Source organism: Gastrolobium bilobum, unplaced genomic scaffold (assembly GCF_033153095.1).
Source record: "Gastrolobium bilobum isolate Gb01-03AN ecotype WA unplaced genomic scaffold, APGP_CSIRO_Gbil_v1 utg3949, whole genome shotgun sequence".
Lineage (NCBI taxonomy): Eukaryota > Viridiplantae > Streptophyta > Magnoliopsida > Fabales > Fabaceae > Gastrolobium > Gastrolobium bilobum.
This window is the reverse complement of record NW_026897444.1, coordinates 96600-120412: the sequence shown is the minus strand read 5'-3', so window position 1 is coordinate 120412 and position 23813 is coordinate 96600. Positions and strand designations below refer to the sequence as shown.

At 35.8% G+C, this 23813-nt stretch overlaps 1 protein-coding gene across 1 annotated transcript; it reads right to left on the bottom strand.

Moving 5' to 3' along the window:
- Positions 1 to 2918: 2918 nt before the first annotated feature.
- On the bottom strand, positions 2919 to 5495 carry LOC133306992 (uncharacterized). The gene is made up of 2 exons (XM_061507406.1): positions 4224 to 5495; positions 2919 to 4130 (listed from the first exon to the last, which is right to left on the bottom strand). The coding sequence occupies exons 1-2, from the start codon at positions 5493 to 5495 to the stop codon at positions 2919 to 2921; spliced, it is 2484 nt and encodes an 827-aa protein (XP_061363390.1).
- Positions 5496 to 23813: the final 18318 nt, after the last annotated feature.

Sequence of the window (23813 nt, the reverse complement as noted above, 5' to 3'; positions counted from 1 at the left end):
TAATTCCGCATTTTTAATTAAGCGCAGCTTAATACGATATTATGATAACATTGCCGGATATATACGGGGTGTTACATTTATGGTATCAGAGCAATGGTTCGAGGGAAAAGCCTATATGTATTGCAATTGCTAGGTTGTTTGGTTGTTTCTGTCTTTGTGTTTACTCCGTCGAATCTTATTATGATGCTGTATATGTGATCACATTGCGTGGGCCTGATCAACTCATAATTTGTGTAACTTGTGCAGAGTCATGGTAAGGTCCGGGAGAACACGAGAGACTTCTGAGGATCAACCCGATCCTATCCTGACTGCATTGGCTGAGATGCAGGCGGCTAGGTTAGCCGATCAGGAGGCCACTAGATTGGCCAATGCGGCAATGATGGATGTTGTTTGCGAGGCGAACCGGATAGCCGCAGCTGAGGTTCGTGAAGCGAACTGGAGGACCACTGAGGAAGTCCTCGAGGCGAACAGGATGACGAACATGATGATGATGAGAGTCATGTTGGAGGAGATGAGAGCTGGTGACACGAGCTGTCGAACTCGCGCAAATTAAAATTATTTTTTTAATTAGGGTTCAGATAATTTGCAGTAAAGTGGAAACCCTAAGTCGTCTCTCAAGGAAATTGTTTTGGTTAAAATCGCTTATGAAAACAGAAAATTAAATGGGGGGTTTTGGATTTTGATTCAATAATTAAAAAGGCAGAATATAAATTTGGAATAAAAATTCGTAATTAAAAATAACCAACCTAAGGTTTGGGTTCCATGGACGTCTTTCCTCGGATAAGAAGATATCAGAATCGTGATTGATTTGTCAATCAGATCAGAATCCTTATTTCCAATTGACAACCCTCTCTAAGCGATCGCTTAGCATTTGATCAAAGACGATGTTTCTACTCATACAATCGCAGAGTATCAGCCCGCTTGATTTAAGTTCATATGGTCAATCAACCTAATCATCAAATCTGATGATTAATCCCTTTCCATAATCGCAATCGCGAACCTCAGATTGAATATCCACGATCGCACGATATCAATCTGAGTTGGGAAGGGAAACAAAACTGATTTGAAATAAACGCAGATCCTCAAGACTAATCCATGGAATCCATTACCCTTAGGTTGATTAAAAGGTTCTTAGCCTCGCATGGCTAAGGTAAACATGATTGAAATAAAAAGAAGAAGAAGAAGAAAAAGATGAAGAACGCTTCAGAGAAAATACTTTGATCCTCAATTTTGAAAATTACAGAATGCATCCAATGTTTCCTACTCTGCCGTCATATACCCTTACTCAAAGCGGCTTAGGGTTCAGTTCTGACCGGCCCATATGTCTAAAATACGGAATAAAATAAATAAAATAAAATAAAACTTCAGCAAAACGTGTCCGACTTGGCGCAAATAGACTAGCTTTCAATCCGAATTGGGCTTCGAGCTCTTCATAAGAATTGTAGCCCTCTGTGTTATCTGAAAAATCCAATAAGAACGGAGTCAATCCGACAACTGTGGACCAAGATATGGCCAAAATACAGAAGTAACGTAAAGCTGAAAAATTCTGACGAAAATAAATTAAACCCAATCAAAAACTAAAAATGTAAATAAACTCAAAACATCATTGTTTTATTCAAATAAATTCTAAAAATACTAATCAAGAGTAACAAATAAGTGTAATAAAATATGAGTTATCAAATTCCCCCACACTTATCTTTTTGCACTCCTGGGCAAAAACTAGAATAGAAAAAGAAAGCAAAGAAATAAGAAAAGAGTGAAGATCAACCTATCCTTCCTAATAATTAGCAAGTATACAAAAGATAACAAAAATCACAAGTCTTGAACAGATAAAACAACCAGGACAAAAATTCCTTAATCTCAAATCACAAGACGTGCTGATTTCAACTGCAACTGCTAACTACACAAAAATGGTTCCTCACAGGATGCCCTCAATTTTCTCTCAAGTGTATCAGTTAATTCAGTATATCACTCAAATCAACTCCAGAAAATCATTCTACCATAGGCTTGCTCAAATTCTACTTCTCCACTGCTAATAACACATGCATGCACAAATCAAGAGGGCTTTATGCAGGATTGTAATGGGGGCGAGGTAAAGGTACGGATGAATATGGAAGAGAAAGCTAAACACCCCAGAATTTTATAAAGAGCAAAAGTTAAGAACTAAACTAAGAACATAAAACAAAGATACTGAAAAGATAAACACTTTTTTTTTCTTGTTTTTTTTTGTTTTGTTTTTTTTGTTTTGAAGTAAAACCACATAAGTACAACCACATATGTCACCCCCACACTTAAACTTTTGTCCGTCTCGGGCAAACCCCCACACTTAAACACAACATCACAATGAAACCAATGCTCAGTAAAACTCCAAGGTATGGAATTAATTGGTTTTTCACTTAGGCTGGTAATGCGGCTTAAGAAATAACGGATATAAAGGCTCAAAAGGGCTCACCAAGGGATAATAATATAAGGGATGGCTATCTAGCTAAAGTGGGTAAAGAAAGAAAGAATGCCTCAATCATATTCATGCATGCAAGTGAAAAATGCAGTTTCAAAAAGAATCAGAGCAAGTTCTAGAGGACAACAATCAAGAGCAGAATCACACAAGAAAGAAAAACTGGCCTACAGATTAAGACCATGTCTACAGGCTCAAAAACCTCACAAGGGTATACCAAATCATGCAATCAGCAGCACAGTATCAAGCAGCAAGTAATGCAATCCAAGAATCAAGAACTAAGCCTAAGCAGAAATTTCTATCAAACCCTGTGATTTAAGTCTACTCCATGTAACACTCAATAATAACCAGAAAGAAAAGGAAAATCTACCTATGAAAATCAAAGACTGAAATAAAGAAAGGAAAAGAAAAATGCAAATAACAGAAAGAAAAGAAAAAGAGGGAAGAAGACTCCCTGAACTCCCTAAGGAGGATAAGTAGCATCAATGAGCAGAGCCTCTGTCTCCACAGGTTGCTTCTGGGGTCCTTCATTAACAACTTTGAGGTGATGGCAAATCATTGTGCAAGTCTTCCCCATCTGCTTATCACGCAACTTTGGGGGCTTTCTTTTCTGTGTGTATTTCTTCTTCTCTTGATCCTTTCTTCCAACCTTATGCAAACTTTTCTGCATACTAAAAATAGAGGAAGAACTTTTTGGTACCCATTTCATCTTGGGTCCATGAGAGTTAGGATCAAAATCATTACCAGAATGGGGAGTCTTGCATAACTTCGCATTTAGTACACATTCAGAATTAACATTAATAGGCAAGTCATAATCCACAGGTAATGCACAATCACTAATCAATTCAAAATCAACCTTATCAGCCACATCATGAATCACTTTTATGCATGAAACTGAATGATCAACCTGAACCTTAGAATGCTTCATGGAATCAAATATACTAAAATGTAAAATGCTATCACCAAATTCCATGGATAGAGTACCAGAATGAACATCTATCTTTGTTCTAGCTGTTCTCATGAAAGGCCTACCAAGTATAATTGGTGATCTATTAGTAGCAGTCTCACTCTCCATTTCTAAAATGTAGAAGTCAGCAGGAAAAATCAGATTATTAACTCTGACCAATACATCCTCAATCAAACCAGATGGGTGAATACTACTCCTGTTAGCTAATGTAACCACAATACTAGTAGCACGCAAAGGACCAAGTCCAAGAGACTTATATACAGATTCAGGCATGACATTAATGGAAGCCCCTAAGTCTAGCATGCAATCATGAAAAACAGAATTGCCAATTACACAAGGAATAGTAAATGTCCCTGGATCTTGACATTTTTTAGGCATAGGCTGGATGAGTGCTGATACATTCTGACTCAGGTTAACTTGCTCATCTCCTTTCAGTCTTCTCTTGTTGGTGCACAGCTCCTTTAGAAACTTGGCATATCTCGGAATCTGCTGTATTGCATCCAGAAGAGGGATGTTCACCTCAACTTTTCGGAAGGTGTCAAGTATCTCTTTATCTCGAGCCTTTGCTGATTGCTTCTTGGACTGAGTGGCTCTCTGAGGGAAAGGCAGAGGGATATGGACATCAGATGTATCAGTGCTCTGCTTCTTGGAGCTAGTGTCACCTCCCTTAGATGACTCAACAGCAGCTTGGTTTGGCTCCTCCATTTGCTTTCCAGACCGCAGAGCAATAGCACTCACATTTCCGCTTCCTTTTGGATTTGGAACTGTTTGGGATGGAAGGGAGCTGCTGGAAGATCGGGCCTGGTTCATTGATGTCGCCAATTGCCCGATCTGTGTCTGCAAATTCTGGATTGTGGATTCTGTCCTCTGTTGAAACTCCAGATTGTTGGTGGCCATCTGTTTCATTAAGTCCTCCAACGAAGGACCACTGACACTGTTTTGCTGCTGCACTAGTGGTTGTTGTTGTAACTGTTGAGGAGCAGGTTGCTGGAAGTTTTGTCTCTGCTGTGGAATGAACTGCTGCTTCTGTTGGTATGGAAAATTTTGTTGACTCTGCTGATATGGAACATTTTGCTGATTCTGGTTCCATTTGAGGTTGGGATGATTCTTCCAGCCAGGATTGTAAGTGTTGGAGAATGGATTACTCTGCTGCTGCTGGAACTGTGGTTTCCCAGGAAAGACTGCAGCTACTGACTGGTCTGCAGGAATGGAGCCCTCTTGTAGAGAAGGGCAAGCATCAGTGGAGTGAAAATGATCACTGCATATGCCACATGGATTGCCGAACTGTGGAACAGAAGTCTGGACTGTCTGGGTAACTGCCAACTGTCTCACCATGGTTGCCAATTCATCAAGTCTATTTTCAATTTGCTGATTGTCAGCACTTGATGCCACTGCTGAAGGCTGGGTCGGAGTTTCTTGCACCTGGTACACAACACTGCTATTGGCTCTCGTTCCAAACTGTTGAGCATTTGCAGCCATGTTTGAGATCAACGCCTTAGCTTCATTGGGTGTTTTGTTAACAAGAACTCCTCCACTGGCAGCATCAATCAGGTTCCTATCCATATGTAGCAATCCCTCATAGAAGTAGACAATCAGCAATTGCTCCGGAATCTGGTGATGTGGACAACTTGCACAAAGTCTTTTAAACCGCTCCCAATACTCATGCAAGTTTTCCTCATTTGCTTGTTTTATGCCACTTATCTCCTTTCTGATTGAAGTGGCTCTTGAGGACGGAAAAAACTTCTCCAAAAACAATCTGGCCATGTCATTCCAAGTTTCGATAGATGAAGGCTGAAGGTAGTACAGCCAATCCTTAGCTCCTCCATCGAGGGAAAAAGGAAAGGCTCTCAGTTTGACCTGCTCCTCATCAACTCCTTGCGGTTTCATTGTGTTGCAGACTACATGAAACTCTTTCAAATACTTATATGGATCTTCACCTGCAAGACCATGAAACTTGGGAAGCAAATGGATAAGACCAGACTTAAGTTTAAAACCAGTATCAAGATAACGAATGCAAAAAGACTGATACTTAACATCAGGTGCAGTCAATTGCCTTAAGCTTCTATTATCCATGTTTTTTTATTGTGACCAAAACTTCCTAAATTATAACAAAACTTCCTAAATTATAAAAAAAATAAAAAAAATAAAGAATTAGGAAAAATAAAATAAAAATAAAAAACAAATAAAAATAAAAATAAAATAAAATAAAAGGAAAGAAAGAGCAAAAAGAACCAAAATAAAAATAACAATAAAAATAAATTAAATTAAATTAAAATAAAATAAATAAAATGAAAAAATAAAAATAAAAGGAAACTAAACCTAACAAAATCTAATCTAACTAATCAAAATCTAACAAAATCTAATCTACTGTTAATATTCACTAATTAGAATAAAAAAAATATATAGAAACAGAAACAGAAAAAGAAAAATCAAAATGAAAATTGAAGAATTTTTTTTTTTTTTTAGAAAAAGAAACAAAAATTAAAGAAGAAGAAGATGATCAAGAATCAGAAAACGATTTAGACCGATGCAATTTCCCCGGCAACGGCGCCAAATTTGACACGAGCTGTCGAACTCGCGCAAATTAAAATTATTTTTTTAATTAGGGTTCAGAAAATTTGCAGTAAAGTGGAAACCCTAAGTCGTCTCTCAAGGAAATTGTTTTGGTTAAAATCGCTTATGAGAACAGAAAATTAAAAGGGGGGTTTTGGATTTTGATTCAATAATTAAAAAGGCAGAATATAAATTTGGAATAAAAATTTGTAATTAAAAATAACCAACCTAAGGTTTGGGTTCCATGGACGTCTTTCCTCGGATAAGAAGATATCAGAATCGTGATTGATTTGTCAATCGGATCAGAATCCTTATTTCCAATTGACAACCCTCTCTAAGCGATCGCTTAGCATTTGATCAAAGACGATGTTTCTACTCATACAATCGCAGAGTATCAGCCCGCTTGATTTAAGGTCATAGGGTCAATCAACCTAATCATCAAATCTGATGATTAATCCCTTTCCATAATCGCAATCGCGAACCTCAGATTGAATATCCACGATCGCACGATATCAATCTGAGTTGGGAAGGGAAACAAAACTGATTTGAAATAAACGCAGATCCTCAAGAGTAATCCATGGAATCCATTACCCTTAGGTTGATTAAAAGGTTCTTAGCCTCGCATGGCTAAGGTAAACATGATTGAAATAAAAAGAAGAAGAAGAAAAAAAAGATGAAGAACGCTTCAGAGAAAATACTTTGATCCTCAATTTTGAAAATTACAGAATGCATCCAATGTTTCCTACTCTGCCGTCATATACCCTTACTCAAAGCGGCTTAGGGTTCAGTTCTGACCGGCCCATATGTCTAAAATACGGAATAAAATAAATAAAATAAAATAAAACTTCAGCAAAACGTGTCCGACTTGGCGCAAGAAATAGACTAGCTTTCAATTCGAATTGGGCTTCGAGCTCTTCATAAGAATTGTATCCCTCTGTGTTATCTGAAAAACCCAACAAGAACGGAGTCAATCCGACAACTGTGGACCAAGATATGGCCAAAATACAGAAGTAACGTAAAGCTGAAAAATTCTGACGAAAATAAATTAAACCCAATCAAAAACTAAAAATGTAAATAAACTCAAAACATCATTATTTTATTCAAATAAATTCTAAAAATACTAATCAAGAGTAACAAATAAGTGTAATAAAATATGAGTTATCAAGACCCCAGAAGCAACTCGTGGAGACAGAGGCTCTGCTCACTGGATCTATTTATCCTCCGTAAGGAGGACAGAAAGTTCTTTTTCCCTATTTTCTTTACTTTCATTGTATTTGAATTTTTAATTTTAATTTTTAGGGTCGATAAGTAGATTATTTTGTTCTTTCTGATACTTGTTGAATTATACATAGTTTGAATTAGACTTGATACTTGTGATGGACCACTCTGGTTAGGCTAAGTTCTTAACTCTTGGATTACTTGACTTGGTAATTGATTTTATGATGCTGATATGTGATTGGTATATCCTTTGGTGAGAATTTGGGGCTATATGAATGGATCCTATCATCTGCCATTCTTTCTTTTTGTGTGCTTATGCTCTTGATTGTTGTTCTCTAGAACTTGCTCTTGTTCTTTTTGAAATTATATTTTTCATTTGCATGCATAGATATGATTGAAGCCTTCTTTCTTTTATTTTTTTCCCTTTAGCCAAATATCTATCCCCGATATTATATTCCCTTTGGTTAGCCCCTTTGTGCCTTTATATCCTCTTTTTCTTAGCCACATCACTATCCGAAGTGAAAAACCAATTAATTCCACACCTTGAAAATTTACTGAGCATTGGTTTCACTGTAGTTTTGTGTTTAAGTGTGGGGGATTTTCCCGAGACGTGCAACACTATAAGTGTGGGGGAGGAGCATTCATTTAATATGTTATTTTACAAAAAAGAGAAAAAGAAAAAGAAAAGAAGCAAAGCAAAAAAAATGAAAAAGTCAAAAAGAAAAAGAAAATTTTAGTTCTCATCTTTGTGTTGTGTTTTTCTTGCTTTATTTTTCTGTTTTTATTTTAGTTATATTTCGTTAGTAAAGTTTTTATTTAGCTAATGCTCTTTTAAATTTCTGGGTGATTAACCTCTCTTTTCCATACTCATCTATATCTTTACCCCAGCCCCATTTTAACCTTTAATAAAGTCCTCTTGATTTATGCATGCATTTGTTTTTAGTAGTGGAGAAGTAGAACTTGAGCAAGCCTATTGTTGGGTCAAAAGCTTGTTGGGTGAAAAATATATTATGATGAAGGACGTTTAATTCATTAAGAGAAAACACATTTATTCTCTTAACTTCAACCCAAGTGCGCAAGTGCACGTATCAAGTAATAAATGGGACTATTTGTGCCCAGATTGTCGTTCCCACGAGGATAGTACTCTAATTAATGCCTTAAACTATTTTAAAAAGAATAAAAATGAAAAGAAAAGTTAGTTATTGACCTATTTGGTCAAACGTTCCCTACTGTCTTGACAATGTTCCACAAGAACAGTAGGTTCAATATGACAACAAACAGCTCTTCGCTTCGTTATGTATGATATGCTTCTTGTTGAGAGAAGGAACAACAACATTCATAAGATTTTTATAGATACAAGATTGAATAAAGGAAAAATAACAATAGTAATAACAGTAATTAAGAGACAACAATGTGGATGGTTTTAAAATAGTTTTAACACAAGGAACAGATCCACTGCTCCATTCTTAAATAGCTATTTTCTCTACTCTAGACTTGACACTTTTGTATTTGTTCCAGTCTCTTCACTGCCAACTATGATTCCTCAGCTCATGGACTAAATGGCTCACAAGTTTTCATATTCCTATGGCTCCCTTGACTCCAACAGATACTTAGCATATGACCTTTAAATGAACGAGGTGGTCCCTTATTCCTAAGGCAACCAGCAGTGTTCTTTCCACAAGACTTCCTTCCCCCTCTGGGTAAGCTGTCTGAAATCCCTTCCTTATGGAAGTTCTTTTCTCAGTATGTGTTCAATTTCCATTGATACACAATGAATATAGCTCACTTAACCGGAGAAACACAAAAACTTCCGTATGAGAGTTTTGAAAATAATTCTTTAAGAACTTTACAGTTTTTCCGTTTCACAGATAGTTTAGCCCATAGCTACTACTTTAAACATAATTATTCTGAGCTGAAATCCCATAGACCTGAGATTCAGTCCAGAGATAACAAGTGGAAAGGAGAAAAATAACACTTATATTTAACTGGAAATAAATTAGGTTACAATAAAATGGAAAGTGGAGAATATGGTTGTTGCTCGTGAGGAGTCTCAAATGGGTGATACAAAATATACAAGAAGTGTTGTCACTTAACTAAAGCTAAAACTATACAAAATAAACTAAGTGATCTCTTCTTAAGGAATTCGATGATGTTCTTCGTGCTGGGACGTCCTATTTATAGGCAGAAGAGCGAATGGCAAAGTGTGTAATTCCTTTGGAGTTGTTTTCTTGACTACATGAAAGAGGTAGTGTGAACAATGCTTTGAGGGGTGCAAATGGCTGGATGGAATAGTTATTGTTGAGATATGTCTTTCCTTCTGATCTTCCCCATGTTTTGCTTTCCTCTTAGCCAATAAGAACCGTTTATTCCCTACTGCGCACGTTTCCTCTTGCTTGTTGCTCCACCGCTTATGCTTTATGGAAACTTCTTTTCAACGTTTCCTGAAAAGTGGTCCGAGAGATTGAGTTAGTGGAGCAGGTGTATTTAATGTTCCAAATCCGTTCCCCTTTTGGAATATTTTCAAATGATTACGCCACCATTTGTTCCCCCGTGTTTTTGTCTTAAAGATATTAAATATGTGCTTTTAGTGCTAAAGTTGCTCATCAGATGAGGGAATATATGGTATTTTGCCATCAAAATGGGCTTAAATGGGAACAAATTTTCGTCCCATCACCTATGGTAAGACAATTTTCTTGAGTAGAATTAGAGTGATACACTTATTTAACCCATACACTTGAGAGATTGATTGAGAGCATCTAAGAGACCATTTTGCATTATCAGCTATATCATTTGAGATTATTAGGTTCTGTAATTTGAGATGAAAGAATTTATGTTTTGACTTGATTTGTTGAAGTTCTGTGATCTATATTCAAGCTCTGTGTTCTTGACAATTTTTAGAAATTTGTTTTTGTTTGTTTTAAGTTTTGATTTTACTTAGGAGTGCAAAAAATAAGTGTGAGAAAATTTGATAATGTATATTTTATTGCACTTATTTATCACTCTTGATTAGAATTTTAAGAGTATTTGGAATAAAAATAATGGTCTTTTAGTTAAATTATATATATATATATATATATATATATATATATATATATATATATATATTTGTAACTTGGTTAAATTATATTTTTGGTTGTTTATTGGGTTTAATTTAATTTCGTCATTAATTTCCAACTTTACTTTACTTTACTTTAGTATTTTGACCATACCTCACTTCACAGGTAGGGGTGATAAACAAGCCAGGGGCCTTTCAGGGGCCTTTGGCTCGGCTCGTGAAGACCTGAGCTTACATGCCTAATATTGGTTGTTGGAACCAGATTTGGACTTATATAAAAGCTCGTTTAGTAAAAAGGCCTCATGCTCCAATTCAAAAGCTCGGCCTTGGAGCCTCTCAGGCTGGTCTAGTATATTAATTTTTATTTATATTTTTTATACTTTGTAATAGCCCTCTCTCTCTTCTCTCAATCCATTTCACTCCTATTTTATTAGTTAAACAGACTTTTTGAATGATTTTGTTCTATATTATGTTGTTTGGATATACATTGAATTTATGAAATTACTAGTGTTGTTGATTGTATATTCTGTTTGAATAAATTTTTGTTGTCTTATTTTTTTCTAACAGGCTAACAGGATAAATCAGGCTTTTATTTTTTGTAAATAAGGCAGGCACAGGCCGATAATTATATTCGTAACAGGTAACAGGCTTGGTAAGGTCGACACATTTAAACACAGACTTAGTCTTTTAAGACCAAAGCTCGGCTCGGCTCGGCCCGTTAACACCCATATTCACAGGTGTCTGACTGACTCCGCTCTTGTTGCATTTAAAGATAACTCAAAGGGCTACAAATCCTATGAAGACAAGAAAGCCCAGTTCGGACAGGAAGATGGTCTAAATTAAAGCCCAAGTCGGACATTAATTGCTAGAGATTTATTGATTTAAGTTTGTAATTAGAACCCAGTGTTGTTTAGGCCCAAGACCATTTGTTTAGTTTTAATTCTGTTTTTATTTTTATTATTATGGGGTGACATTAGTTGAACCCTAACTCAATTTGGATGTGTTTAAAAAGGTTCGTTTAGGAAACTTATCGGCGGTCTTCGTTTGAGATTTTGTACGATCGACAAATTATCTCTGGAGATTAATCTACATTTTTTTGTTCTTCTTCTTTTTCTTATTTTTAATTTTGAATTATGTTTATCTTAGCCATGCTAGGCTAAGCATCCTTTAATCAACCTAAGGGTAATGGATTCCAGGGATTAGTCTAGAGGATATGTGTTTCTCCTTTAATTAGATTTGCTTCTCTTCCAAAATCAGATTGATATCGTCCGATTGTGGATATTCAATCTGAGATTCGTGATTGCGATTAAGGAAAGAGATTAATCATCAGATTTGATGATTAGATTGATTAACCCTATGACCTTAAGTCAAACGGGCTAATACTCTGCGATTGTATGAGTAGAAGCACCGTGTTTGACTAAACGCTAGGCGATCGCTTAGAGAGGGTTCTTAATTGAATACAAGGATTCTGATTCAATTGAGGTCAATCACAATTTTGGTATCTTTTTTATCTGAGGAAAGACGTCCTAGGAATCCTAGCCATAGGTTGGTTATTTTAATTACAAATTTCAATTTCAATTTTTACATTCTGTTTAATTTCAATTATAGTGAACAAAAATCCCCCCCCCCTTTTTATTTTTCTATTTTTAATTTACGATTTAAACCCTTGAAATTTCCTTGAGAGACGACTCAGGCTTGCACTATATTACAAAAATTTTATAAACCTGATTTATTTTAATTTGCGCGAGTTCGACAGCTCGTGTCAATCAGCTGGTGAAAAGTGCTTATTAGCTAACCTTTGTTTGAGAACGAATTAGCTCCTTGAAGCAAATTGCTCTTTACTTTGTGTTTGCTCCTAGTTATTTCCTTTTCTTATTTACACTTCTTTTAAACGTCACTTTTAAAATTGTTCCTTGAGGACGATAATCTGGGGCTCATAACAGATATTATATTGCTTGATGCAAGCACTTGCACAGCTTAGGTAGAGTTGCTCCTTATTTGATTAATTGCTCCTCGTAGTAATTCTTGCTCCCTACACGTTTTCGCTCCTATATTATCCCAGAGCACCTCTCGGCCTACAAGAAATTGGCGTTGTTGCCGGGGATCATTTGGCAAAAGAGGCATTTTAAAAGAAGTGTTTTTCTTTATTTCTTTTGTAAAGTTTGCACCATTATTTTATTCGTTTAAGTGTATTGTTTTGTTCTATTGCTCCTGGTTTATGACCATTGTTTATTCAACGAAATAAAAAAATGGTTGGAGTTTATAACAATGGTGATAATTGGAATAATGGAAATAATAATAATGGATATGAAGGTGGACCAAATGGAGATAGAGGACCATCTTTGAATGATTTGGCAGCACAAATGGCAACACTTAGGTGGTGTTTGGTTGAGGAGAATTTTTCTTTTACTGGGGAAGTATGATTAGTAGGAATATGGTGGGAAAGGAATTTTGGTAGGAAAATTAAAAAAAAGTTGTTTGGTTGGCCAAAATTTTACCAGGAAAATTGGGTAGAATTTTATAGGTTTATGTTTGGTTGAAGATAAAATATTGATGGGGAAATGGATTAAAATTACCAAATTAACCCCTTTATAATTTCTGAATATCAAGACATCTTTCCTCCCTCGACCATATTTCTATCTGTACCTCACCAAATCGGCTGCTTGTGTTGAAACCAGCAACTTGTGCTTCGAAATGGAACGTGCCACACAAATGGAACCAGCAACAGTAAACCTTGTCTGTTCACGGGACTCTTCTTTGACACATCAGGGTTTCATGGGTCGTAACGAGGTTTCGGTTTCAACTGTGGGTGTTTCAGATCAGCATCAAAGAAGATTGTGATATTTACCGCAAATACCAGCGCGATCAGTGATGTCTTCTGCAACCCACAAATGGAATATGATGCTTGTCACACAACTTCGGATGGGTAGTCCACAGATATTTTGCTCACATGTGGTCACAGAGGAGGGGTATTATTGTCAGCATTTTCTTCCCCTTTTTCCATTTATCCGGTTTCTGAACAAATACCACCTTCTCAAATGGATTCTCAACAGTGTATTATCCCATTTTTTTACATGCAATCCAATTTAGCTAGGCATCTGTGTTTGATGGATAAAATTGAAGATTTCCTTCTACCAAACATGGAGAAATCACAATGCCACCTCTACTTCCCTAGGATAATTTTGAGAAATCCTAAACCAAACACTACCTTAATGACATTATCAAGAACTGAAAGCCAGCTGAACAATCTAAACCCTCAACTCCACCAAATCAACTTTATTTTTCTCAATCTTTACAATCTTGTTATGTTTGCTCAACAGGGAACTTCAACAACAACAACTGGAGCAACAACCAAGGATGGAGAAGCCAAAATAATGTAGAGAGTAATTCTGGAAACTGCCAGAATAGATCCCCTTATCCACAACAAAACCAAAATCAAGACAAGGATGACATCAGACTCCAATCTTTGGAGAATCTTTGAAGGAATATATGAACCAGAACAATTTGGCCATGAGAAATATTGAGACACAAGTTGGACAGATGGCCTATGTTTTGAGTAAAAGACATCAAGGAGCACTACCAGTGATGGAACAGCCCGTTACGTACCGATAATGTTATCATTGCATATGGTATTAAGCGCAGTTACAATCACAGTAATTGAGTTAATTGAATTACGGGTAAACTTTTTCTTTTATTACATTCTTTTCTTTAAACATTAACCATTTCCGTAATCAATTAAAACAACACCATAATTATAAATGCAAAACTCGCGGAAGCAAAAAACTTATTAATCACAACCCCTCCAAGCAATACCATTAACTCTAGGTGATAAAATGACATATTTTCAATTTTTGCACTGTGGGAATCGATTCCCAACCTCAAGGAATCGATTCCTAGCAGCTACAGTAACACACAAAAGCTTAATTTTTGCTCCCCTGTTTTAAAGAATCGATTCCCAGCCTTCACAGTGGCTGAAATTCACGTGTTCTGTTTCAGGAAATCGATTCCCAGCAGCAGGGAATCGATTCCCTACTGTGAAAAACCAGTTTTGATAGCTTTTTCACTTCAAAAGGGATCCATGATTTCATTCTTATCACTTTAATACTTACTATAACCCATGTACCATTACGAATGTAGGCTCTAGGCCCTTCCATCATGCATATTCATTATGTAATGCATCAATTACAATATTTCCCATTCGTTTTGCCATTTACACATCATATGGCTCATTTTACATCACAAGTCACTAAATGCCTTTAAACATAATGTGTGGCCATGGACAAGTCCCATGCTCACCAAAATACCAATATAAACCAAAGGCATAACTATACATCAATTTTAAAGGACTTAACATATAGTCATGAACATACAAAAGCATGTCAATATTAACATGCAACAAGTTCATAACCTAAGTCCAAAATATTAAACACTATGTTATATGTGTCAAATGGAATCCTCCAACATGCTATGCTCTCCATATGCACCTCATGCTCAACTCCTCCATGCTCAACATAACCTGAAATGATGTCTCCAAACGCGGGGTGAGATATACAAATATATCTCAGTAAATCAAGGGTACTAGAGAATCACTCCACCCCATGGCTCACTCAATGTGCAACAATAACATCATGAAAAATGCATAACTACAAAATCACAACAACTGGGCACAAATCCAAGAACATCCACATAAGGATTTCTATTCAAGGACCCCATCATATAACTCTCGGGAAGCTTCCTGGTGCCTCTCCCATGAATGAGACGACCCCATGGCAAAACCCATCTGGAACTCCTCATGAGCCCTATCCAGCGGAAGTCCCACGTTTGGATCATCCTGGTACCGCTCCCAGAGTCGGCCCCACGGCAAAAACCCGACCGAAATCCACCAAGAATATCTTCAGCGGAAGTCCAAACCAACACACATCTACTGGCCAGAGATCAAACAATTCACACACAACATGCTCCAAGCATGTCATACAATCAAGCAATAATGCATGAACATACATATTCACACAATGTCCAAAGGCACAAAATCCAACCACAACCTTCCATTAGGTGTGGTGGAGCACACAAGGGATTGAAACCTTTGGGTTTACCTCAACTCCACAAATTTGCTCTTCCACGTAAGCTCCAAGCTTAATCCACTTTTATTGATCCCATGTGAGGTAACCTATATTCAACAATTAATCAATATCATCAATACTTGCATATAACCAATACAAGTCAAAACAATAGTTTTCAACACAACAACTTAGGCCTAATGGCCCAACAACATTTAATTCAATTACTTCAACCCTTTTAGTTATCAAACTATATCACCATTTATGCACTAAGGCATCACTCATTGGTTGTACCATATTTTCACATCATTTCCTTATTTCCTTCCATATGGTTGAAATCTCACACATACAACACATCCAGCATTCCTCCTTCCAATTTTACTACATCACACCGACCTACCACCCATTTAAACACCATCCATAATCATATAACACCAATTATACCATTTTTACATCATCAAACCAACCATGACCTCAATAGGTTGAATTGATCATGCCCATCAATCTAGGGGTATTCAATCCAATTCAACACTTTCACACATCATACAATCCTATTATTAGTTCATACCAATGATCCACAACTCAATTATTCACTCCTATCATTATGCCATTTCACAAAGTATAGAAATTCAACTCAAATTTCACTAAGTTACAATTTTCCAAATCACAATAATTTTTATTGCATCAATCATCATCATTTATCATTCTAAGCATTTAATTCCAAAGGAGAAATACCATTTAACACTCCTAACTATCACAACTCAAAACACATAATCAAAACCCTCACCAATTTTATGATCTCATGAAAAACTCAATGAGAATGGGAAAACTTACCACCAATAGCTCCCTAGGGTCCAAGGGGATGATCTCCAACCAATGAATCAACACCAAAGACACCAAAAATTCTCCAAAATTCATCAATTTTTGGGGCTTTTTAGGGCATTATCTCCCTCCACAATGCTCCCCACAAGATGCACTCTACATGGAAGTCACTCACAAGAGTGTGGGGAACAACTTTGTAGTTGGAAGTTTTTCCTAAAAGTGACTAGAAAATGAGTTAGAATTTCAAGAGCTCAAATGCCCTATTCCCATGGTTTGGTCGACGGGAAGGAGAAGAAGGAGAGGAGAGAGGATCTGACTTTTTGAGTTTAAACTATGTTGCACCGACACCGACACGGGATACGACACGACACGACACGACACTCCGACACGTTAATTCTAAAAAATGTTAAATTTTGACACGTTAGGACACGTTTTTATATTATAAAATATTTTTAATTTATGTAGTGTATATTATATTTAGTATTCAATAATTTAACAAAAAAATAAATTTAAACTTATAATACCCATCAATTTTGCAAAGAAACATAAGATATCCCAAATGTTTATATTAAACTCAATAAAATCGTAATGGTAATATAACGAATCTAATAGTTGAATCTCAAAATGCAACGCAACGTAACCTTTGAACCTTTTTTGAGTCTTTGCAACGAGTACTGGAGTGTCAGGAAGTGTCGGAGTGTCGGTGAGTGTCGAGAAGTGTCGGACACGACACGTCAGGATTTTTGAAGTGTCGTTGCTTCATAGGTTCTAAATGCCACTAAGTCACTTAAAACTCATATGTGGGTCCCACACGCGAATTAACTTTCTTAAATCATCCATTTTAACCCACAAATTCATAACCTACGTATTTTTCTCGTTCACGTCATATTTTTACTTCCTAGAATTACTTTGCGCACTTATCGGTACAATTATACCGCAGTATTTTACACCGGTAAAATCACTATTCATCAAATTTTTTGAAACTTGCCTATCAACTCGATTTTTCGTCCTGAATCCATTTTCGGCATTATTTTTATCATTTGAGGCTTTCTACTCAGTTTTTTCATGCCTAGGGATACATGTTTGATAAATTACCATTTTTCCCTTTTTATGTATTTTGTCCCTAATTTCAGGATATTCACTAATCCTACCCCTTTAATCCACATATTCTCATATAACTCTACATTTAGAAATACGAGGTGTTATAAGTGATAATGGTGATGGAAACCTTGATGATGAACCCTTCGAAGAGCAACCACTAGAGCCAGGGCCAGTTTCTGGAGCACATGAATATTTGAAGCCAAAAATTGGGATGGCTAATTTTGAATAGCTGGAGGAATATCTACTGACCTTTGAACAAGAAATTCAACTTACTGAAAAGTTGAAAGAATAATTGAAGTTGTGGAGCCAAAAATTAGTATGGTTGATTTTGAGGAGTTGGAGGAATTCCTAGCCTCTATGGACTATGTACAACTTGAGAGCAAGAAGGAGAAATTCTTTGAACCTCTCAATCATTCAAAAGAGGAGCAAAAGCCTAAACTTCCGACCTTGGAGCAACCACCAACTCTGGAGCAAAAACCTTCTCTAAAGCAGCTTACTGAGAAGCTGGAGGGAGAGTTCAGGGTTACATCAAGAGTACTATGTCCTAATATAAGACTGCAGTGGTTCCCTAGAAAAGCTAAGGTCAAGTTGGACTGGACCTTATAGGATCACAAGAAAACAGCCCAATCGGTAGCTGGTCCAGGAGCAACAGTCGATCTAAGACTATAAATGAAGCGCTCTTGAAAGATAACCCAGATTTATTTTCTTAATTATAAATTATTTAATTTTTTAATTTTATGAATAATTAATTTTGACTTGAAAAATAATGCAGGAGATTAGTTTTGGGGTTTCTCCTGAGCAACTTGCACCCAAACACAATCTAAGGAGCAATCCCACACATAGAAAATTTTTGAAGAAGGACTTTCACTAATGAAAGGAATGAAGAACGGTCAAGGGAGCAACAAAGACTTTAAAAGGAGAAAAAAGTAAGAGCAAGGGAGCAATGAAGATTTTAAAAGGAGAAAAAAACAAGAGCAAAAGAGAAAACTTGGCAGTAAAAAGGAGAGATAGCTGAGGTGACAAAGCCTTGCTTCAGCTAACTCAAAGCATCAACCAAAGGAATAAAACCCAGTTGAGTAAACAATGTGAGCTAGAATTTAAGCTCTTGTAAACTGAGAGCAGAGAACTTCTGCTGTGTAAATACATCAAGACCCGTGGCAAGATCATGGAGGAAAATTTGAACCAGAGATTCAGAAACCAACCAAGGTTTCCAACTTTCCCAGACATATTGCTCCCAGAAGAGATAGTTGATGCTCTTGCAACAGAAGGAGGCATCAACAACTAGGGAACACAATAGGGTCACAATTGTGACCCCAGGTTTATTCGTTCCTCATTGATTTAATTTCAATTTATTTTGGGAACGAATGCCTGAATGTCTAGATTGAAAAATGAATATTGATTGCTCCTTATTTTATCTTTGCTTTTCTACTGCGGTGTACCAGGGATTCGCCGCCCTGATTTCTTTTCAAAACCTATTTTTCTTTTGTTACTACTCTTTGTTGTGATTTGACATGCCTATGTTGATAATGTTGTAGGAAGCAATTACCACTATTGTTGCACTTCTCTGACATGCATTATGCCCAATGATGAATAGTTAAGTTTTGTGATTGTTCCCTATTTTTGAAAGTTATGCTATTTAAGATAAGGAGCCATCATGTTGTGTTCTACTAGGAGCATGAGTGGGATAACCCTTTGTTTTTGAACTTAACTTATTTGAGTTTGAACTCTAATTGCACAACTTGAAGTTTAATTAGTTGCTCCTGAATCATGTTTGTAAATTAGCTGTGGTGATTGGATTTTTTATTCAACTCAAGTTTGTTGCGTTTGAAACTATTTGCTGGAATTTCTGATATATACCGCATGATTGTTAAAAAAAATAATTGAAGGTTAGCTTCTCTGCTCCCAAATTGTGCCCAAAGAGCCTAAGTTATCAAAAGTTAGGAGCAAGAGTTGCTCAAAGAGCGCACTATTGAAGGTCAGCCTTATGCAATGACAAGGGTATTTGACTTCCAGAATAAAGACCTAAAAAAAAGAAAATTAAAGGGGATGAATGCAAAATGTAAAATTTGTAAAGAACAACCGCAGACTTGTTTTGTGTTTTATCTATGAGCTAACTCTAACCTCCAGATGCTGTTTCAGGAGCAATCAAGAAAAAATTCAAGCACACACACACACACACACCAAGCTTAACTCGGTGAGCTTCATAAAACATGATGGGAGTATGAAGAATGTGACTAGTGAAATTTTTTGACTGGTTCCTATTTTGAATGGCTGGAAAATTTTAAGGAGTAATTGAAAAACTCAGAGGGCTAAAGTTAAAAAGGATTGCTTGTGGACGAGCAATGTTTAGTTTTGGGGTGTTGATGGTCCTCAAAAATTGAGGTCCATTGATTGTTTAATTGCTCTTTAAATCCAAATTTTTGTTGTAGAATTATTATTTCACTCCAAGTTTATTCCCAGGAGTAGTTTAGTAAACAAGGTTGAAGCAATTCGCAGTTCTGGAAAATAAAGAGCAGATGAGTGTACATTGGTTTATTTTTATTAGTTTTGGACTTAAGAAATTATTTCTCATTTTTAGGAGGCCCAATAACCATTTAGAAGAGGCCCAGTTCAGAAATGAAGCAAACTTGGAGAGAAAGAAAGAAGAAAGAGACAAAAGGGAGACAAAAATGACATAAATTAAAAGAAGTAGAAAAAGCACTGTACAACATCCTTTTTGCAGAAAAAGCAACCAATTGGATGCGGACACGTCAGAGGAGCAGAGATGAGGGAATGGCACAACAGCTTGCAGCAACACATAGGCAAAAGAATAAGATTTTAGGACTGATATGTCAAGAACGTCACTGATTGGGGGGAGTGTAACACCCCGTGTTAACCCGGTTTGTTAACATGTCATCGTATTAAGCCACGCTTAATTTAAAAATGCGGAATATCTTTTTCTTTTCAATTATGACGTCATTATACTTAGCCAAGTTGATTACTTAACCATTTTCATAAAAACATCGCCTGTATGTAAATTGCAAAAGACAGCCAACTAACATACCTCATATATAAATAACTGTGAGTATCTAAAATCGCGGAAATACAACACGTAGTCCGAATATAATCCTGATACATTATTAGTACTCAAATCTAAACCAGCAGTGTGGAGCCTTTGGTTTAATGCTCTGGTTTTGTAACACCCTTTGGTTTGCAACCTCATCCAAGGACCACTTGGTCGATGAAACCCTCACAAAGCAGTGTGGAGCAAGATTAAAAATCTTAGGGTATTTTGCTCTGAGTCAGGAAAATACCTAGAAAGAGGAGCACTATTATGTGTACATCACTTTTACTAGTGATTCCTTCAGCCATGCTCTTCTGAGAAGGCAAACATAATATTCCTTGAGCTCCAACTCTTAAGTAGTTTGGTTTAAAAGGCCTTTTTCTCCAGACTGCTTTAGTGTTAATACTTGGAGACAGAGTAATCTGCCTCCATAGCCAGGACGTTCGTTGGGAGCATATTTTGTTTCCAAAAATGGATGAGATATTAGGAACGACCAAGAGGGTGAAAATATCAACCCAAGTCTACGCCTTTTTAGTCTTGAGTCTACATTGTTTTTATTTCCTTTTGTTACTTGTTTGACAAATATAAAAATTCCAAAAAGAATTATTGTTTTGCTCTCTGTTCTGTTACTATTTTTACTATTTTTTTCCTAACTGTTGCTTGTGATCCCTTTATTTTCTATTCATTCTCCCAATTCCCACATTTTCCAATTTTCTTCAGGAAAATTCGATAAAACGTAAGGGAAAAACCCAGCTCTTAGTCACTCAAATTCTTTGACTCTATTCAATCAACTTGTGACAATTACTTATTGGCTAACCTTGGTTTGAGAGCAAATTGGCTCCTTGAAGCAAATTACTCTTTACTTTCTGTTTGCTCCTAGTTATTTTCTTTTCTTATTTACACTTCTTTCAAACGTCACTTTTACAATTGTTCCCTGAGGACGATAATCAGGGGTTCATAACAAACCCTATATTGCTTGATGCGTGCGCTTGCGCAACTTGGGTAGAGTTGCTCCTTATTTGATTAATTGCTCCTCGTGGTAATTTTTGCTCCTTATACGCTTTCACTCCTATATTATCCCAAACCACCTCTCAGCCCTATAAGCAGGTAGGGGGGTGTGCATGGGTCAGGTCGGGTCAAGTTTTTGTGCCGACTCGACCCAACTTAGTTTTTATAGGTCAGGTATTTTGACCTGATCTGCTGTAATTTGATCCAAGTCAGGTCTGACTTGTTTTGGATTTTTTTGAACTAGTTCAGATCTGGGTCGGATCTGACCTGACTTAGTTTCTGAAGTGGGTCTGACTTAGTTTCTGAAGTGGGTCAAATCCGACCTGACCCGTTTTTAACTTGGTTTCAAAACATATTTTTAATAAGATTTTTTTATAGTTATTGATTTATTTTTTAAACTCATGTAATTTAATTATTTATTTTTTAAAAAAATATAAATCTTATAATAAATTTGATATTTGTTGAATAAATAAAGGAATGTAATTTGATATTTTTTCGTTGGAAAACTTTTTGTCGAAAAGCGACGAAATTTTTCTCTAATGAAATTTTTACATAAATAAATTTTCTATCAAAATTTTTGATGAAAATGATTTCCTCCATCAAATGTTTTAAATGAAAAAAGAATTCTGTCAAAAATTTTGACGGAATGTTTTTGTTCAAAATTTCGATGGGAATGTGTTCAGACGAAAATTTTGACAGTAATTGTTTTGAGGGAATTGTTTCATTCGAAACTTTCGACGAAATTTAAATTCTTTAAAGAATTTTGACAGAATATTGTTTCCGTCAAAAAAATTTATCGAAATATTTTGTCAAAATTTTTTACGAAAATTTTTGACAGAAATGTGTTTAGCTGAAAATTGCGACGAAATTTTTTTTTGTCAAAAAGTTTAACGAAAATGTTTTCGTTGAAAACTTTCGCCGAAATTTGAATTCTGTAAAGAATTTGGATGAAATTTTTTTCCGTCAAAAAATTTCAATGGAAATGTTTTTCGTCGAAATTTTTGATGAATATGTTTTTTTTTTTGTGAAATATTTTGGCGAAATTTAGATTATGTAAAAAAATTTGACAAAAAAATTTTTCCGTCAAATTTTTTTACAAAAATGTTTTTAGTCACAAATTTTGATGAAAGTATTTTTCGTAAAAAAATTGGACGTAATTGTTTTACGTTAAAACTTTTCTTTTAACATATTTGTGATTTTTTTTTTCACATAATGAGTGTGGGTCAAGTTTTGGGTCAATGGGTTTTTATTAAAACAAGTCAGGTCTAAAACTGACCCAAATAAAAGTGGGTCAGTATTTAAACCCAGTTCAAAAAAATAGATATTTATGAGTCAAGTCAAGGTCAGATCAAGAGCAGGGCAAGTGAACCAGTCTTTTTGCACACCCTTATAAGCAAGTATGTTGCAAGATAAGTTACCTTGAGTAATGTATACATGTTGTATTCTTTGGCCAGTAGGATTCATTATTTGCACATTACATGACATATATATATATATATATATATATATATATATATATATATATATATATTCTAATGCATACATGATTTTTATATTGTGTTATACCTAAAGTGAACCTAGGGGTGGATGAGCCCTCCAAGGGCCCCTAGTTTACTGAGATGATTATCTCACCCCGCGTTATGGGAATTACCATTTTAGGTATAGTAGCTGATGATGTTGAGACATCGCACAACAAGAGACCGGAGGAGAGATATTACCCAACATGAAAGTCATGACTTTGACTGCTATTTTTATATTACCCAACATTTTATTATTTTGAATTATATATGCCATGTTAGGTCTAGTCTAGTGATTTAGGAAAAGAGCTTCTGCGTTTAATTATTTAAACATGCTGCGCTTATTATCATATGTATGTTAATACACCGGATGCACACGGTGTGTTACAAATAGTGAACTTTATTTATAACCCAAGTATTTAAAAACTAATGACAACAACATGTAAAATGAAAAATAGTTTCACGCTTAAAAGTGAGCGATATATCTCAAGATTTTTGTAGTTTTTATTTTAAAAGTATTAAAAAATGGGTAAGAAACTAAGAATTGATAAGTATTATTGAGATTCTAGGAATCAAGTTTAGCGTTTGATATTTTATAAGGAAACCCAGTGTCATGTATTTTTAAGGTTTAGACAAAAAAAATAAAAATAAAAGGAAAGTTATTACTTATTATATGACTTGAATCAAAATAGATAAAAAATAATGAAAGAAAACAAACATGATCAAATCCTGAAATTAAAAGGTTATAATCAGTGTTTTAAAACCCGGCTCGGACCGGCCGGGTCGACCCGGGACTCGGTGGCCCGATAGGTTCCCCGATCCGAGCGAGTAGTTAGACCGGTTATGCAGTCAGCCCGGATTGGACCGGTTGACCCGGCCGAAACCCAGCGACCCGGTTGACTCGGGTTAAATCGGTTTTTCCTTTTTTTTTCTTTTGGTAAATTTTTTGTTGTTGATAAGAACTCTTGAATTAAATCATATTTATATTTTATGATGAATATGATTAAAAGTAAGGTG